The sequence below is a fragment of the Mytilus galloprovincialis genome, chromosome 3 (genome assembly GCF_965363235.1).
Source record: "Mytilus galloprovincialis chromosome 3, xbMytGall1.hap1.1, whole genome shotgun sequence".
In the NCBI taxonomy this organism is placed as follows: domain Eukaryota; kingdom Metazoa; phylum Mollusca; class Bivalvia; order Mytilida; family Mytilidae; genus Mytilus; species Mytilus galloprovincialis.
The window spans coordinates 37757381-37773958 of NC_134840.1; the positions used below are offsets into that span (position 1 = coordinate 37757381).

A 16578-nucleotide genomic window follows, 5' to 3' on the forward strand; every position below is an offset into this window, starting at 1 on the left:
TTGATTTATTTTGGAAAAAATGTATAAAAGTAATTGAATGCAATGAAAGATAATGTTATATATTGAATACAAGTGATAAACTATTGGAAACTGGTAAACTAATAAATAGTGTAGACGCTTGCTTTTGTCTTTTATAGTTTAAATTCAATAATGTTGAACAAAGCATGAATCCGTTTGTAAAGTGCATTATGTCATAGTAACTCAGTAAACAATCGATTTCCCCTTCTGGTGAATGTACACAGAATAGGAACAATAACAAAGAACCCGATGAACTTTTAATTATTTATTCATACTTCTTTGAGTATTTCAGTTCGAACAATACGTTTAACTCACAAAATGAATTAATAGTCATCGTTATAAAATACAAACGTTTTTCTCTAACTTTATGCTTTAAGAATCAATATTGAAAATACATATATGTACTTTAAGAATTGGAAGTTTTGGCACACTAAGTAAACATGTAGGAACCAGGATTAATATTTTGTATGCCAATTGCGAGTTTTGTATACAGGAGTCTCATAAATGACACTAGAATAAAAAGATAAATGACATAGTCGATGAGCATTGAGAACTAACAAATCTCCTGAACTATGCCATATACCAGTGGTTTATCAGCTGGTTATACAATTACTTGTTGATGTATACATAGCAGCAGGGGACACTTACAGATACCTCTGATGGAAGACTATCAGTCTCCGAGGGTATCAACTAAACAATTCAACCTGGATATATTAATTGACCCGAATGAAAATGACGTTGGTGCAGGATACGAAAAGTACCACATGCATGGGTATGATATGTTTTCTGTCCTTTCGGAACTTCTGATCAAACTCGTTTAGTTAAGGAGAGTTGTTGGTGTTCAAGTTTAAATTTTCAGTGTTAATTAAATATGTGTCTTTGAGATTTGATTGTCTTTCACTCTTTATTTATTATATAGATATTTGGTCTGGTATTTTCATTTTTTTCCGGCACAGGCACTTTGGTCTTCACAAGTTCTCATCCTGATGGTTTATGTCAGGATCTGAACCTGCAATCAGAAATAATTCACTATCCTTTATTGATTTATACATATTATCATATTTTGTTTTACTTGTTTCCTTCATTTCTGGTATTATACCTGTAACAAATTTCTAGCGTATTATCTTATAAGCCTGGTACCTTTGACAACTATTCATAAGAAGTTCCTGTATGAAGTCAGCCTCATAATAATAAAGGAAAAAGTCGACAAGAAGAGGGGCACTATTGGTTCCCATTGGAATGTCGACAGTCTGTTGTAAAACACGTCTTCCAAATGTGACAAATATGTTGTCAACCAAGAAATCAAGCATCTTTATACTGTCAGATTCAGAGTGATTCTTTTGTAATATTCGTCTTATAGGTGATTGTATTTTGTCGTCGTATGCCATTTTATTATTTCATTAAAGTAGAGAATGGAACGTACATCAAACAGTTATACAACACTCCACACATGTCTATAATGCAAATCGAGAATAATATGTAATAAATTACTCTTAAATAAAAAATGTGGTGTTTTTAACAACCAAGGAACAAATTTCTTTCAGTTTAAAGCAAACACATATGCGTGTTTTATACACCTTTAGTAAACAGTTTTATAGTGTTTAGTGTGCCTTTCATAAAATACACAAGTGTCTGCTTATTTTCCGTAAAGATAGATTAAAAAGGTAGTTCGCTTCTCAGTTTCAAAGTAATTAACTTTTCAAAAGACTAGTTTATATTGATAGGGGATTAATAAAGGAATCCATAGAGCAAAAAAAAAAAAAAAAATGTCGCCGTGCTCGTTTTCGATATCTAAGCCATTGAAATTTTGGCGGGAAAATATTCTCTCTTGACTTTTCATAGCTTTATCATTGACAAGTTAAAGTCCTCAAAAACTATTAAAAAGTAATTAAAATTTTAAAAGACTTTAACAGACAGCTTAAAACTATACATGTAAAAGAATTATAAAAAGAAAAATGGGGGTCACCGGGCAAATTTTTTTATACATTCCAATGGATAAAACCAGAGGATTCCGAAAATCTGACCAAAATTCCAAAACATGACAAGCCAGTTTCCTTAAACTTTATAAAACGAACATTGTATTACACCAAAGTAAATACTTTAAAGTGAAATCTTTAATACGATTTTTTTCAATCGTGCTTTCGTGTAACTTATTTGCATTATTAATTGATTACCTCCATCAGTTATTTTGCCTTTTAAACATAAAAGCAATTTTTTAATATACACAAACGTCAGTATATGTATTTGAAGTCCTTATGATACTTTACCGAAGCTATAAGCATATAGTTTCATATGTAAATTTCAGCAATATAAAAACAAGTCTTTTGAATAATATAAATATCATATTTTCAAATCAAATCAAAATCAAATTCAAATCAAATTTTCAATGTCTTATTATAACTGCTATTATTAATGTATACATATATTCACAATGTTTAAAGAACAAGTAGAAAAAACAGTAAAAATATTTCAATGTAGACCAAGGTTCCTTTGAAAAAGCATTGATATACATTTTATAAACTATAAAAAACTTCTTTCTCTCTTTAAAGTAATTAAAAAAAAAAAAGCAATAGAAAAAATAATTACTTTCAACATTAGAAAAAATAAAAATTGAAAAGTGCTGAATGTTGTCACATGAATTTTTGAAAAGGTTGAAAACATTAACAGAGATATGGATCATTATTATATCCATAAATTACAGTTCAGTTAGAGAAACTTATCCACCGAGGATAATTATTGTTGATAAGTTAATTTCTATTGGAAACGCTCACAAATGAAATATAAATAAGGCATCTTTTTTAAATAACATAATTGCATGAGAAATTAGCAAAACACGTTGAAATTATAACGATAATCATTATCGTTAAATTGTTCTGTATATTCTATTCAATTGTCTAGGCCAATGGGATAATGGGGTATTTTCATTTGCAGTGTAATTTTGATACGAGATGGAATTTTCTTACTGGTTTGCTTTCTTGCTTTTTTAAGGCGAAACTGGAGAGATTTGAATAATCTTTGTAAATGACGCTCTCAATATTTGTATGGATTTGACTTTCCGCATACATTTAATTGATTTCAACCGTAGCTGGCGACATATACATAGAGGCAACAGTAGTATACCCCTGTTAGAAAGTCAAAAATCGATTGAGACAATAGGTTTATGTCGTACTTACTAGAACCAGTATCGCACTTATATATTTCTACCACTGGGCCAGTTCAGCTTCTGGTAAACTATCGCCTCCATAGCAGAGACGTCAGGTAAGATAGGTCAACACCGGTTGTGTCGGCCACAAATCAATTTAAAACTGGGAAATGTGGTATGATTCACATTGAGACAACTGTATAAAAATACATTTTGATTAAAACCACTGAATTGAAACTACTGTTGGCGAACTATTAAACCCTTTTAAGGTACCGTCTACCCTTACACAAAAAAATCGATATTATACATTTCTATTATTATCATTTTGTCCACACTGCTGCTAGTTTACTATTAGGTCTTTCAGCCACGTAGCCAGTATATCAGAATCATACATTTCTATTATTACCATTTTGTCCACACTGCTGCTGGTTTACTATTAGGTCTTTCAGCCACGTAGCCAGTATATTAGAATCATACATTTTTATTATTACCATTTTGTCCACACTGCTGCTGGTTTACTATTAGGTCTTTCAGCCACGTAACCAGTATATCGGTATCACACATTTTTATTATTACCATTTTGTCCACACTGCTGCTGGTTTACTATTAGGTCTTTCAGCCACGTAGCCAGTATATCAGAATCATACATTTCTATTATTACCATTTTGTCCACACTGCTGCTGGTTTACTATTAGGTCTTTCAGCCACGTAGCCAGTATATCAGAATCATACATTTTCATTATTACCATTTTGTCCACACTGCTGCTGGTTTACTATTAGGTCTTTCAGCCACGTAGCCAGTATATTTGTATCACACATTTTTATTATTACCATTTTGTCCACACTGCTGCTGGTTTACTATTAGGTCTTTCAGCCACGTAGCCAGTATATCGGAATCATACATTTTTAGTATTACCATTTTGTTCACACTGCTGCTGGTTTACTATTAGGTCTTTCAGCCACGTAGCCAGTATATCGGAATCATACATTTTTAGTATTACCATTTTGTTCACACTGCTGCTGGTTTACTATTAGGTCTTTCAGCCACGTAGCCAGTATATCAGAATCATACATTTCTATTATTACCATTTTGTCCACACTGCTGCTGGTTTACTATTAGGTCTTTCAGCCACGTAGCCAGTATATCGATATCATACATTTCTATTATTACCACTGGGTTGACACCTCTGTTTGAAAACTATTATCCATAAGGGGTGTCGTAAGCCCATAGGAAAGAACATCGGTATCATACATTCATATACGTACCACTGGGTCAATGACTCTGATGTTAAACTTTCAATCCCTATGGGTACCGCTTAGCAAGTGGCAAGCACATCGGTATGAAGCATTCACATAACTATCTCTTGGTCGAAAGATCAGATGGTGAACTGTTTGTCCCTAAGGGTACCAACAGCTCAATGGCCAGTCAATGATTTCAGATATTTATATTAGTACCAATGACTTTACATCGCAGCTGGTTATCATTAAACCCCTAAAAGTACTGTCAGCAACATAGACAGTACATGGGTATCATACATTCATATCACTACCACTTGGTTGACACCTCTAGTGGAGAACTATAAAACCCTAAGGGCACCATCACCACAGTAGCAAGTACATCGGTATGGTTTAAATCTATTTTATATGCAGTGGTAGTCATTTTTTTGTAAGTGGTCATTGATAGGCAACGTACAGTGGGTTGTATATTCACAACATCGTTTATTTTACTCTATGCAGTTCAAATATTTTTATTTAATAATAGTTATCAAATGTACCAGGATTATAATTTAGTACGCCAGACGCGCGTTTCGTCTACATAAGACTCATCAGTGACGCTCATATCAAAATAGTTATAAAGCCAAACAATACAAAGTTGAAGAGCATAGAGGATCCAAAATTCCAAAAAGTTGTGCCAAAAACTATCAAACTGCTTTTGTAGAAATGACATGTTCTTCATATAAACAATATAATCATTATCTTTCACTAGGTAATAACATTACTTTTATATGGATCGAAGTATACGTAATAAATGTTTTAAATAAAGAAGGGCGTTTCTGAGAGTTGATTGAACGAAATAAAATACTGATTTAGGGGGGGGGGGGGGTAATAAAAAAAAGTGTCATTGTGAAATTTCTGACAACAGGCATATTTCAACAATGCTATATACATTTTAAACTATCTGTAACAGTTCTCAGTCAAAATCCGAAACTTTGGATCCGGCAAAAATTCTAGAAGATCAAGGATCAATGGCTCTGTGTTCTCGTGTACCTTAATTCCATGCTGATATAATTCACAATCCTTTATTGATTAATACATATTCGCATATTTTGTTCAACTCATTTATTGTGTTTCCTCAATTTCTGGTATAATATCTTTAACAAATTGCAAATTTAATACAGTTGATCTTGGTATCTATGATGAGATCATGTATATACCTGCTAATTTCTATAACCTGATTCAGATTGTATGGCTTGTTTCAAAATTTGCCTTTTTAACTCCCTTGCTCGTCAATTACTGTTTTCCATACACAATCAAAAACACAAAATACACACACCAAAACTTTATACGTTATAAAGTATTCATCATTATTATTTTTTGTATTTTTTGTTTGAGTTTGAAGCTTATCTCTGTAGAAAACATAAAATACTCGAAAACACATTTTTGACATACATGTTGCTTTCGAATTGATACATCCAAAGTAATTATCAGTTTCAGCTACTATTGGTTTAATGATTATGCTGATAATATTTTATGTGATTTTATTTCGTGAAAATTAAAAAAAAATAGTCAGGAAATTAAAATTCTTAAATGACTTAAATATACAATATTCAACTAGTTCCAATAAAATATATGCGTAAGAGAACTAATGCTGTAACGATTTCTTTTTAGAATTCATACATCTTTTTCAAACAATAACACAGTTTTGAAATTGGATTTTCATCAGTGATGAAAATCTAATTGAATACTTCATTTGAAACCATTGAAGTGAACAAAAATCAATATACAAAACAGTCTGTTGAGTCGAAATGTTTAACATTATTTAAAATAAAAGCTGCGTGAAAAAGGTTGAAACTAAATAACATTAACGTTAAGACGTGAATATATATATTATCTTTCATGTGTATAATCGATTTTACGTTAAAAAGTCGTCAATCTTTGTTTACCATAACAAACAAACTAACTTAGCAGGGAACATATAACTGACAGTATTCTTATCAACAAATTCAAATTCATACTATCAATTCAATGTCTATTACTTAAAGAGTATGACTGTACGTCCACCATCGTGGAAGTCAATAATACTCTACTGCATCTTTAATTTCCATGGTCATGTCTTTTCTATTCAAATAAAACATATATCTATATGTAAAGATATTATACTAGATCTACGTCCAGTGTTTAATCGACGTCCGTTGTCCAATATGATTTTATAATAGAATAAGATTCCAAACACGGCCAATTCTGATGCCATCCTCTCTTTTCTAATCAATGTCCTTCATTTTTGTCCTCATTGCCTCTGCGGAAAATGAATTAAAAAAATACCAGCACCATTTAAATATATGAAATCATCAGAGACAAGTTGATACCGCTCGTCTTTTTAAAAAAGTAGTAAATCTGTAGATTTATCATAAAATGTGATCGCTAGAATTCTATCATACAATTTTAAACAGTCATCTAATGCTAGTAACAACATAAGTTCTGCCTGCAGCCTGAGTGAAAAAATCTTAATTACTAAACATTTCGCTAGTCAGACAGAGAAACGTGAAACCAGTTGATTTTATTTGGCTGCCGTAGATTCCAAAACCTGCGGCACATTTTTGAAAAGGTTTATATCTGGTATTGATAACAGTCGTTGCAAACTTATTCAACTCACAAACATGAATTGAGTGAAATCAAATGAAAAAACCGACAATATGATATGAATTTAGCAGTTTTCGTATGATACCAATTTCATTTTCACTGATCCCGTTTATTGCCAATATTTTTAATTTTCTTACATCGAATCTTACCCGAGTGATTCTCTCCTCCCAAGACATACCAGCCTGGTGGTAAATAGTGGCAATAGAGTGCCTTTGTGTGGTCACATGATTGCATATATCTTCTAAGAGGAATTCTTCTTTCATACTCACAACGATAGCCGTTCATACGATTGTTAAATAGATGTTCTGACTCACCAACATACTATTTACTACTAGTACGGTAAAACTGTTGAAGGTACACAATACTCGTAGTCTTGCAAGTTACATTGCGAAATATGAAGTATTCCGTACTAGTGGAGTGACTGTTAAAAGTTAGGTTGTGCAGTATTTGCTTGCAAGTCAGATATCACTAGTTTTTACAACCCTTTAAAGGATTAATCAACTCTCATTAGCAAGTCTGAAAGGGTTTTGGGGATACAGAAAGCCAATATAAGTGGCTCGGGTAATTTCTTAGATAGTTTATCTTTTTATGATGTTTGTTTTTGTATTTATTTCAAATTTTTACAGATGAGATGAACCCTTTTCTCTTTATATTGTGAACTTTCATCTTGACTGCTGTTGTTAGAAAGTCAATGTATATTCTTCTGTATACCAGAATTTTTATGTGATTGCAAAGTTTTTATAATCGTATTTTCACAGTATCATTTTTGTAGCAAAATAGCTTTATTTGAATAATTATGTTGTGAGGAGTTCTCCATACTGCAGTGTTTCAGGTGATACCTCATGGGAGAAAGATATTAACGTTAAATGCTTATTCGTAAACTCAAACGAACATAAAATATTTATCAAATAAACACAAACTCTTACATGGGAGACGCCACTTGCAGAGACAAGCGCACATTTTATTATAAATACGAGTATAATATTGTTGAAAGTTCATATATATATGTATATATATATATCTATAACAATCTACCCAGTGGCGTCAATAATAAATGCCCAGTGGTTAAATAACAATTAGGCCATGGTTTTAATTATGACATGCCAAGTGACTTCAACAACATCCTTCTCCTTGGCATTAATAATTATTTTGCCCAGTTGTGTCAATAACAACATGCCCAGTGGCGTAAATAACAACATGCCCGGTGGAGTCAATAACAACATGCCCAGTGGCTCAATTAACAATCAGCCTTGTGGTTTTTTATTAAAAAAAATTCTAGTGTCTTCAATAACACAAACTCTTACATGGGAGACGCCACTTGCAGAGACAAGTGCTCTCGAAACACAAAGAACGGGAAAATAGCATTGAATATTTATTTGAATTTCTTAATTTCGATGAACAGATAACTGTGCTGGAAAGTCTCCTCTAACCAAACCATCCTTTCCTCTGTCCTATTTTAACCTGTTATGCTTCAGAAAAATCTTATCAGAAGTACATGTGTTAGCACTGGCTCTTGTATATGAAATACGAATCATTTCGAAACTTATGAAGATTTGACTACTTGTTATTCTAACTAAATATTAATCAAGGTGTATGTCAGCATCTTCAATATAACTATTTAAAGAAATTTATTTTAAGTAATATACCAATATGCATGTCTGAAATTCAGCCTAATAGCTTCAATAACAATTAGTATTGTCTAAACATTCGCCCTAGTGACTTAAATAATAATATGCTTAGTTACTTAAATAATAAACAGCCTAGTTGCTTCATCCAAAGCCACCTGCCCAGTGTCCTCAACACCAACCAGCCCAGTGTCTGTATTAAAAACCTGTTCATTTTAAAAATTTTTTTTTAACAACAACCAACCCAGTGTCTGTATTACAACCTGTCAAGTGTTTTTAACAACAACCAACCCAGTGTCTTCAATTACAACCTGTCAAGTGTTTTAAACAACAACCCCTCCAGTGTCTGTTATAACAACCTGTCCAGTGTTTTTGAACAACAACCAGCCCAGTGTCTTCCATAACAACATACCCAGTGTCTATAACAACAACCAGCCAAGTACCTTTAATTAAAACTTGTCCAGTGTTTTCGACTGCAACCACCTCAGTGTTTTTAATAACATCTCCAGTGGCTTATACAAAAACTGATCCAGTGTCTTCAACAACAACCAGCCCAGTATCTTTACCAACCAGCCGAGAATTTTAACAAACCTCAGTCTCTTCAATAACAACAAGCCAAGTGTCTTCAATAACTAACCAACCTGCCCAATGTCTTAAACAACAATCAGCAGTGTCTTCATTAACAACATACTCAGAGACTTCAACAACAAACCTGCCAAGTGTCTTCAACAATAACCTACCCTGTGTTTTACACATCAACATGTCCAGTGTGTCTTGATTAACTACCAGCCAAGTGTTTGTAATAACAACCTGCCCAGTGGCTTCAACAACAACCAGCTAAGTCACTGTAAGTGTCTTCAACATCTACCAACCCAATGTCATCAACAACAAGCCCAGTGTCTTCAACAACTATCTACCCAATGTCCTCAACACCAAGCCAAGTGTCCTCAACATCTAGCAATCTAATGTCCTCTACACCAAGCCCAGTGTCTTCAACATCTACTGACCCAGCGTCCTCAACACCAAGCCCAGTGTCCTCGACATCTATCAACCCAATGTCATCAACACCAAGCGCAATGTCTTCAACATCTACTAACCCAATATCCTCAACACCTAGCCCAGTGTCTTTAACATCTACCAATTCAATGTCCTCAACACCAATCCCAGTGTCTTTAACTAAAAACTACACAAGAGTCTTCAATAACTACAAGTCCAGTATCCAAAAAAATAACCTGGTCAATGGCGTCAATAACAACATGCCGAGTGGCTTAAATAACTAACTATAAGCCCAGTAGCTTCAATTACTACATGCCGAGTGGCTTCAACAACAACCAGTCAAGTGTCTTCAACAACAGTTGCCCACTGATGTCAATAATAACCTGCTCAGTGTCTTCAAAAACAACCGGCCCATTGGTTTTACAAACAACCTGCCCAGTGGCATTTATAACATGTCCAGTGGCTTAATATAACTATCAGCCTATATCTTTTATAACGACATGCCCAGTGGCTGCAACAACATCATGTCCATATGTATTAATAATAATATGTCCAGTTGCGTCAATAATACCATGTCCAGTGGCTTAATTAACTATCAGCCAATTGGCTTAAATTACAATTTGCGTCAACAACGACCTGTCCATGGGCGTCACCAAGAACAAGCGAAGTATCTTCAACAACAGACTGCCCACTGGCTTTATAAACAACCTGTCCAGTGGCTTCAATACCAACCCGTACAGTGGCGTCTATAACAATCTACCCAGTGGCGTCAATAATAAATGCCCAGTGGTTAAATAACAATTAGGCCATGGTTTTAATTATGACATGCCAAGTGACTTCAACAACATCCTTCTCCTTGGCATTAATAATTATTTTGCCCAGTTGTGTCAATAACAACATGCCCAGTGGCGTAAATAACAACATGCCCGGTGGAGTCAATAACAACATGCCCAGTAGCTCAATTAACAATCAGCCTTGTGGCTTTTTATTAAAAAAAATTCTAGTGTCTTCAATAACAACACGCCCAGCTGCGTCAGCACCAACTTGTCCATCGGCATCAATAACAACCAGTCTAGTGGCTTCAACAATAACCAGCCAAGTGTCTTCAACAACAACTTGCCAAGTGGTTTTACAAACAACCTGCCCAAAGGCTTCAATACCAACCTGCCAAGTCGCGTCTATAAAAACCTGCCCAGTGACTTCAATACAAACTTGCCAAGTGGCGTCTATAACAACATACCCAGTGCGTCAATAACAACATGCCTAATGGCTTAGATAAATTCTAGCCCATGGCTTGAATAATTACATGCCCATTGGCTTCAACAGCATCTTGCCCAGTGGCTTCAATATCAACCTGCCCAGTGGCTTTAATAACAACACGCCCAGTGGCATCGATAACAACACGCCCAATGGTGTCAATAACAACACATCCAGTGGCGTCAATAACAACACGCCAAGTGGCGGCAATAACAACACGCTCAGTGGCGTCAATAAAACGCCAAGAGGCGTCAATAATACCACGGTCAGTCACGTCGATAACAACACGCCCAGTCGCGTCAATAAAACGCCAAAAGGCGACAATAATAACTCGCCTAGTGGCGTCAATGATGACTCTCAAAGTGGCGTTAATAATAACTCGCCCAGTGGTGTCAATTATAACTCTCCCAGTGGCGTCAATGACAACACACCCATTGGCGTCAATAACAACACGCCCAGTGGCGTCAATAACACTCCAAGAGGCGTCAATAATACCACACCCATTGGCGTCAATAACAACACGGCCATTGGCGTCAATAACATGCCAAGAGGCGTCAATAATACCACGGCCAGTGGCGTCAATAACACACCAAGAGGCGTCAATAATACCACGCCCAGTGGCGTCAATAATAACTCGCACAGTGGCGTCAATAACAACAAGCCCAGTGCCGTCAATAATAACAGGCCCAGTGGCGTCAATAACAACACGCCCAGTGGCGTCAATAATAATACGCCCAAGTCGTCATTAACAACACGCCCAGTGGCGTCAATAATAATACGCCCAAGTCGTCAATAACAACATGCGCAGTCGCTTAATTAACTATCAGCCCAGTGGCTTTAATTACAATTTTTCCCAGTGTCTTCAATAATAACACGCCCAGTTGCGTCAACAACAACCTGTCAATTGGCGTCAATAACAACCAGCCAAGTGGCTTCAACAATAACCGGCCAAATGTCTTCAACGGCAACCTGCCCAGTGGTTTTACAAACAACCTGCTAAGTGGCTTTACAACTGTACAATGGCTTTACAATGCTTTGACTACTAGAAACGCACTCAATCCAATATTAATTACAATAGAAACTGTCATTTATTAAAAAATATAAAAACCTGAAAGAGAAGCAAAGGTTAAAAGTGGACCATCCTTTATCTAGTATTAATGACAACAAAAAGACTCGAATGCTGATTTGACAAAAGCCTAAATAATTGAATATATGCCTAACCCTCTGGGAAAATAAAGATATCGAGTTTCATATTCTTGATTGTTAATAACAAAAACTTATAATTAAGACAATATATCATAAATGAATTTTCAATATCGTTATCGCCTCTTTCCTTCCTGAAGAGATATGAACTATTTATATCAAACAAATTATAGAAAATACATCGTTGGTGTCGTGCTTGCATGCTTGTCTAAGTGTCTTAGTTGTAGGAACTCATTGGTTGAATACTCGGTCGACTCAAACTAATTAAAACTTTTTAATTAGTATTAGTTGCTTCTCTGTCGAGCAAGTGACAGTTAACAATATGGACAAACCCGTATCGACTCTGCATTCTAATAATATAAAGGTGGCATTCCTTCATTTGGTGGATTTAGTTATTGTTTAAGTACTTTTTGTTTATATAGCTCTTTGACTGTTTCGGTCTTTTACATCTGAAGCTTTTAAATATTCGGCTTTGAGGGTCCTTGGTGAAGTTAAATCCAGATAAGCGCTTCAGACACATGACATTATTAATGTGTTGTTTTCTCTTTTTGGGACAGACTTTATATTTTCATTTCGTACAAACTTGTTGTTTTGATTATTCGTTATCCTCCTGGACATGTTTGTTATACAGACAGCGACGCTGAACACATACTATTTAAATTGTGCGGAATTTTCGTTTACACATATTTTTTTCTAATAATCGTCAACAATATTTCGGCTTTTTTTTATTTTTCATTGTGGAAGTTTGAGGGAACGATAATTATTATAAAATGCATTCTACGATTTTGCGAGGTGGACTTAGCATAATTTGTCCAGAAAAAAACAAACATACCAAACTCCAACACAAATTCAAAAATTGACAAGTCCATAAAAACTAAAGAAATCAAACGCCATCAATAAACGGTACAAGTGACAACAACTGCCAACATTTGTCCTGACAAAAACTATGGGTTAGTTTAATTACCTTGGATTGTTACATGTAGTTGTTTTACTATGTATTGGCATCGGCCTTAATGTTTGAATTCAGTATGGCATTTGATAAGATGATTAAAAAAAACATATATTCAATAGACTACATTTATTAAAAACAACAAATGAGGTACATATATTGTAGGTAATATGAAGTGAAGGTTTATATAAACGGTAGGTGATGTAATGAGGCGGACAAATGGATGGAAATTAATTGAACGCCTTCAACAATTGAAAAAAGAAAAACCTGATAGACTATATGAATTATAAATCAAATAATTATAAAGTAAATTTTCGAACATTGCTTCGATTAATAAGGCAAAAATAATTACTTTGATTTCAACGCTCTAGCTAGGCTTGTTCAGTAATTTTCTGTAATCGCCATTATGAAAGAAATATCAACATAGAATATAGTGTGATTTACTCCTTGTTTACATTCTTTAGTTTCTATTCTAATTTTTCTATTCGGATATGTAAACAAAATCATAATTTTAAAATATAACACGGTCTAATTTACGGCATCTTGAAAGTATAATAGCATGTATAATTGTCAAACACCATTCTAATAAAATATGATATGTAACGCCACTTTTAATGGATAACGTCTGTCGTCAGCTTCACGATTGACGGCTAGAGCTATTGTCAAATAAATAAATTTGGTGTTTTTACTGTCTTCTGATTGGTTAAAATTATTAGTTTTATTTTCAATGTTGTCAATTTTGATGGCGACACGCCCACTCTGACGTTGTGTATTCATACGCCAACATGTGTGTACGTTGTTATTGTTAATATAAATAATATAAAAAGTTCTTTGAGCCTTATTTTTGATAGAAATTTATTTATAATGAATGGCAATAATTTATTTTGATTTTATTGAACCATAAAACTATTTTTTGACTCTTCACATTTAACATAATCCGCTTCGCGGATTATTCAATGTGAAGAGTCAAAAATTAGTTTTATGGTTCAATAAATTCAAAATAGATAATAGCCATTCATTAATAACGTTACAAAATCCCATATCACGATTTCAATACTTTTTCTTGCATTTTACTAGTACTACATTAGAATTGGATTGATAGTACTGTGTTGTAGATTTACCACTGTCATTTTGCAAATTCAACGGTGGAAACTATTGCTCTGCCCTACTAGTAGAGCTCCATTTTCGACTGCTAAATAACCTATTGACAGTAATACCTTTTCAGATACAGTACGGTTATCATTTTACCGTTTCGTATATTTCATTCGTGACAAAGTGTAATCAATGGCTGATGAAGCTATTCTTAAATTTTACAATGTAAGAAAACAGGGTCAAATAGATCTAGAAGTCTTCCGATGACTTTAGAAAGAAACATAAGTTTTGATTACTTACCATATTTTAAAACTGAAAATTGTCAAATACACATAGGCAAACGAAAAGGGCATATAGGAACTGCTAAAAAAATCTTTCAAAATCAAAAGTCGTCATTGCATTCTATTTCATTAACTTTAAATCAATGCAACGATAGTTTACCATTGTACTTTTTTAAAACGCAAACATACATTCGGACAAAACTTTTTAATTTAATATAAAAAAAGTACTAGCCAAAAATCCATATTTCATTACTAAACAATATTAACAAATGTGAAAATAGCAATTAAGTATATATGCAAAAAACATGTAAAGGAGAATTCTATCGATCAAATTCGAATGCTAGAAGATCATGTAAGATATAATGGTATTAATGAGAACTTTGGCTTAATTACTCTTTTTTTCGTGTACATCTTTTCAAGACCCGCAAACATTCCACGATGTTGAATGAGATGTATCTATCTTTTAAGCTTCTTCAAATTACATCACATTAGTTTATATTTGAATATAAAATCCATTTTCAAATATAAAATGAAAGACTACAAAGAAATATACATAAAATACCCAATACAAACATGTGCGTGATATTCCATAAAAGTTTAAAACATACAGATTTAAACAACGAATAAAGTACGTAAGAAAAATTGGTTTTGATTTCAACAAATAAAACTCATCGTGCATATTATATGCCATATTTGTTGTAAACGTCAAGAAAGTTGAAGATAAAAATAATGATATGTTGAATAACAAATTTATACAAGAAACATCGTACCAAGATATTCGTTTGCAACATTATCTTGCTGATCTCAAATTTTCCAACACTTTGCATCGTTCATTGAATAGTGTGACGTTCATTTAAACACCTGATATAACATTGCAATATCAAGAATAACAATATAAAGAAACGTACAATTAAACTTCTTATCTTATATTATATCAGTAATGTTCACTCTATGTTTAAAGCTTTTGAAAATATATGTGCGAAGATATTTTCAGTAATCACACGATTGATCATGTAAATAACCTTTGCCTGGTTGACATGTATATCTTTAAATTTTGGTGTTGCTTTACTCAGACCCTGAAAAAGAAAATAGAAAACAGAGAATTAATATCATTCATGACATATATTTTTAAATACTCCGTTGATAAATTTTGAAATTATTGAGAAACTAACTAAGGTACAGTTTCAAATTCCTTCACGGAAAGTCGACTTCAGATAATTTTAACTAAGCCGGAGGTCCTACATGTTCTTCAAATATTCAAGTTCTAATACATGATATGCTTGCAAATTTTCGGGTTGAAGTATTTCTGATGAGTATAATTCGAGACAATCGTTTAGGATGCAAAACATATATCAATTATCATTTATATTTAATTTCTAATTTCACTTTTTCATTAATTGACAGGATGTTTATTTTTTTGAAGAAAATAATCTAAATATCATTCAATCGGGTCAGTGTGTGTTCATTATGTACGGCTTTCAAGCATTATATTTAGCAAAAAAAAAAAATGGGGGAGAGCGGGGTCAATTTTTCTCATTTCAGATTTCAGAAATTAAAAAGAAAATTTCTTCAAATATATTTTTTTTGAAAGGATTAATATTCAACAGCTTGGTGAATTGCTCAAAAGCAAAAAAAAAAATATTTTAAGTTCATTAGACCACATTCATTCTGTGTCAACTATTTAATCACAATCCAAATTCAGAGCTGTATCCAACTTGAATGTTGTGTCCATACTAGCCGCTACCGTTCAGTGTTCGACCCCTGAAGTCGTATAAAGCTGTGCCCTGCAGAGCATCTGTTCCATTTATTTGTTTATTTCTTAATTTGTGTGAATTAACATTGTTACGGTAAATGTTAATTACTACACTTTCATACCACAACAAATATTGTATTGGTACATGTATCACTTATATTTGTATCCATATAACAAAACAAAAAAATGAAAAGGAATAATTTTGCAATACCCTTTGAATATTATAACTTTTTAGATATTTAGACATATTAGACTAATTAAGTAGATGTTGATAATATCTGCTTGACATGCTTGAAATTCTATCAGATTCCTTATGGAGCAGTTATGAGTCTTTGAAGCATGCTCACAAAGGTTCTTTTGGTGAAATCATTTTCATATTGGTCAAAATTTTTCTTTGCTTC

At 33.4% G+C, this 16578-nt stretch overlaps 1 protein-coding gene across 1 annotated transcript in view; it reads right to left on the reverse strand.

Annotated features, from left to right (window-relative positions):
- Positions 1-13165: 13165 nt before the first annotated feature.
- The window catches only part of LOC143067872 (serine/threonine-protein kinase D1-like), a 79155-nt gene continuing 75742 nt past the window's right edge, over positions 13166-16578 (reverse strand). Inside the window, exon 22 of the mRNA XM_076241465.1 lies at positions 13166-15500. Within this exon, the coding sequence (XP_076097580.1) occupies positions 15490-15500 (11 nt within the window). The 3' untranslated portion in view covers positions 13166-15489. The remainder of the gene's footprint in view (positions 15501-16578) is intronic.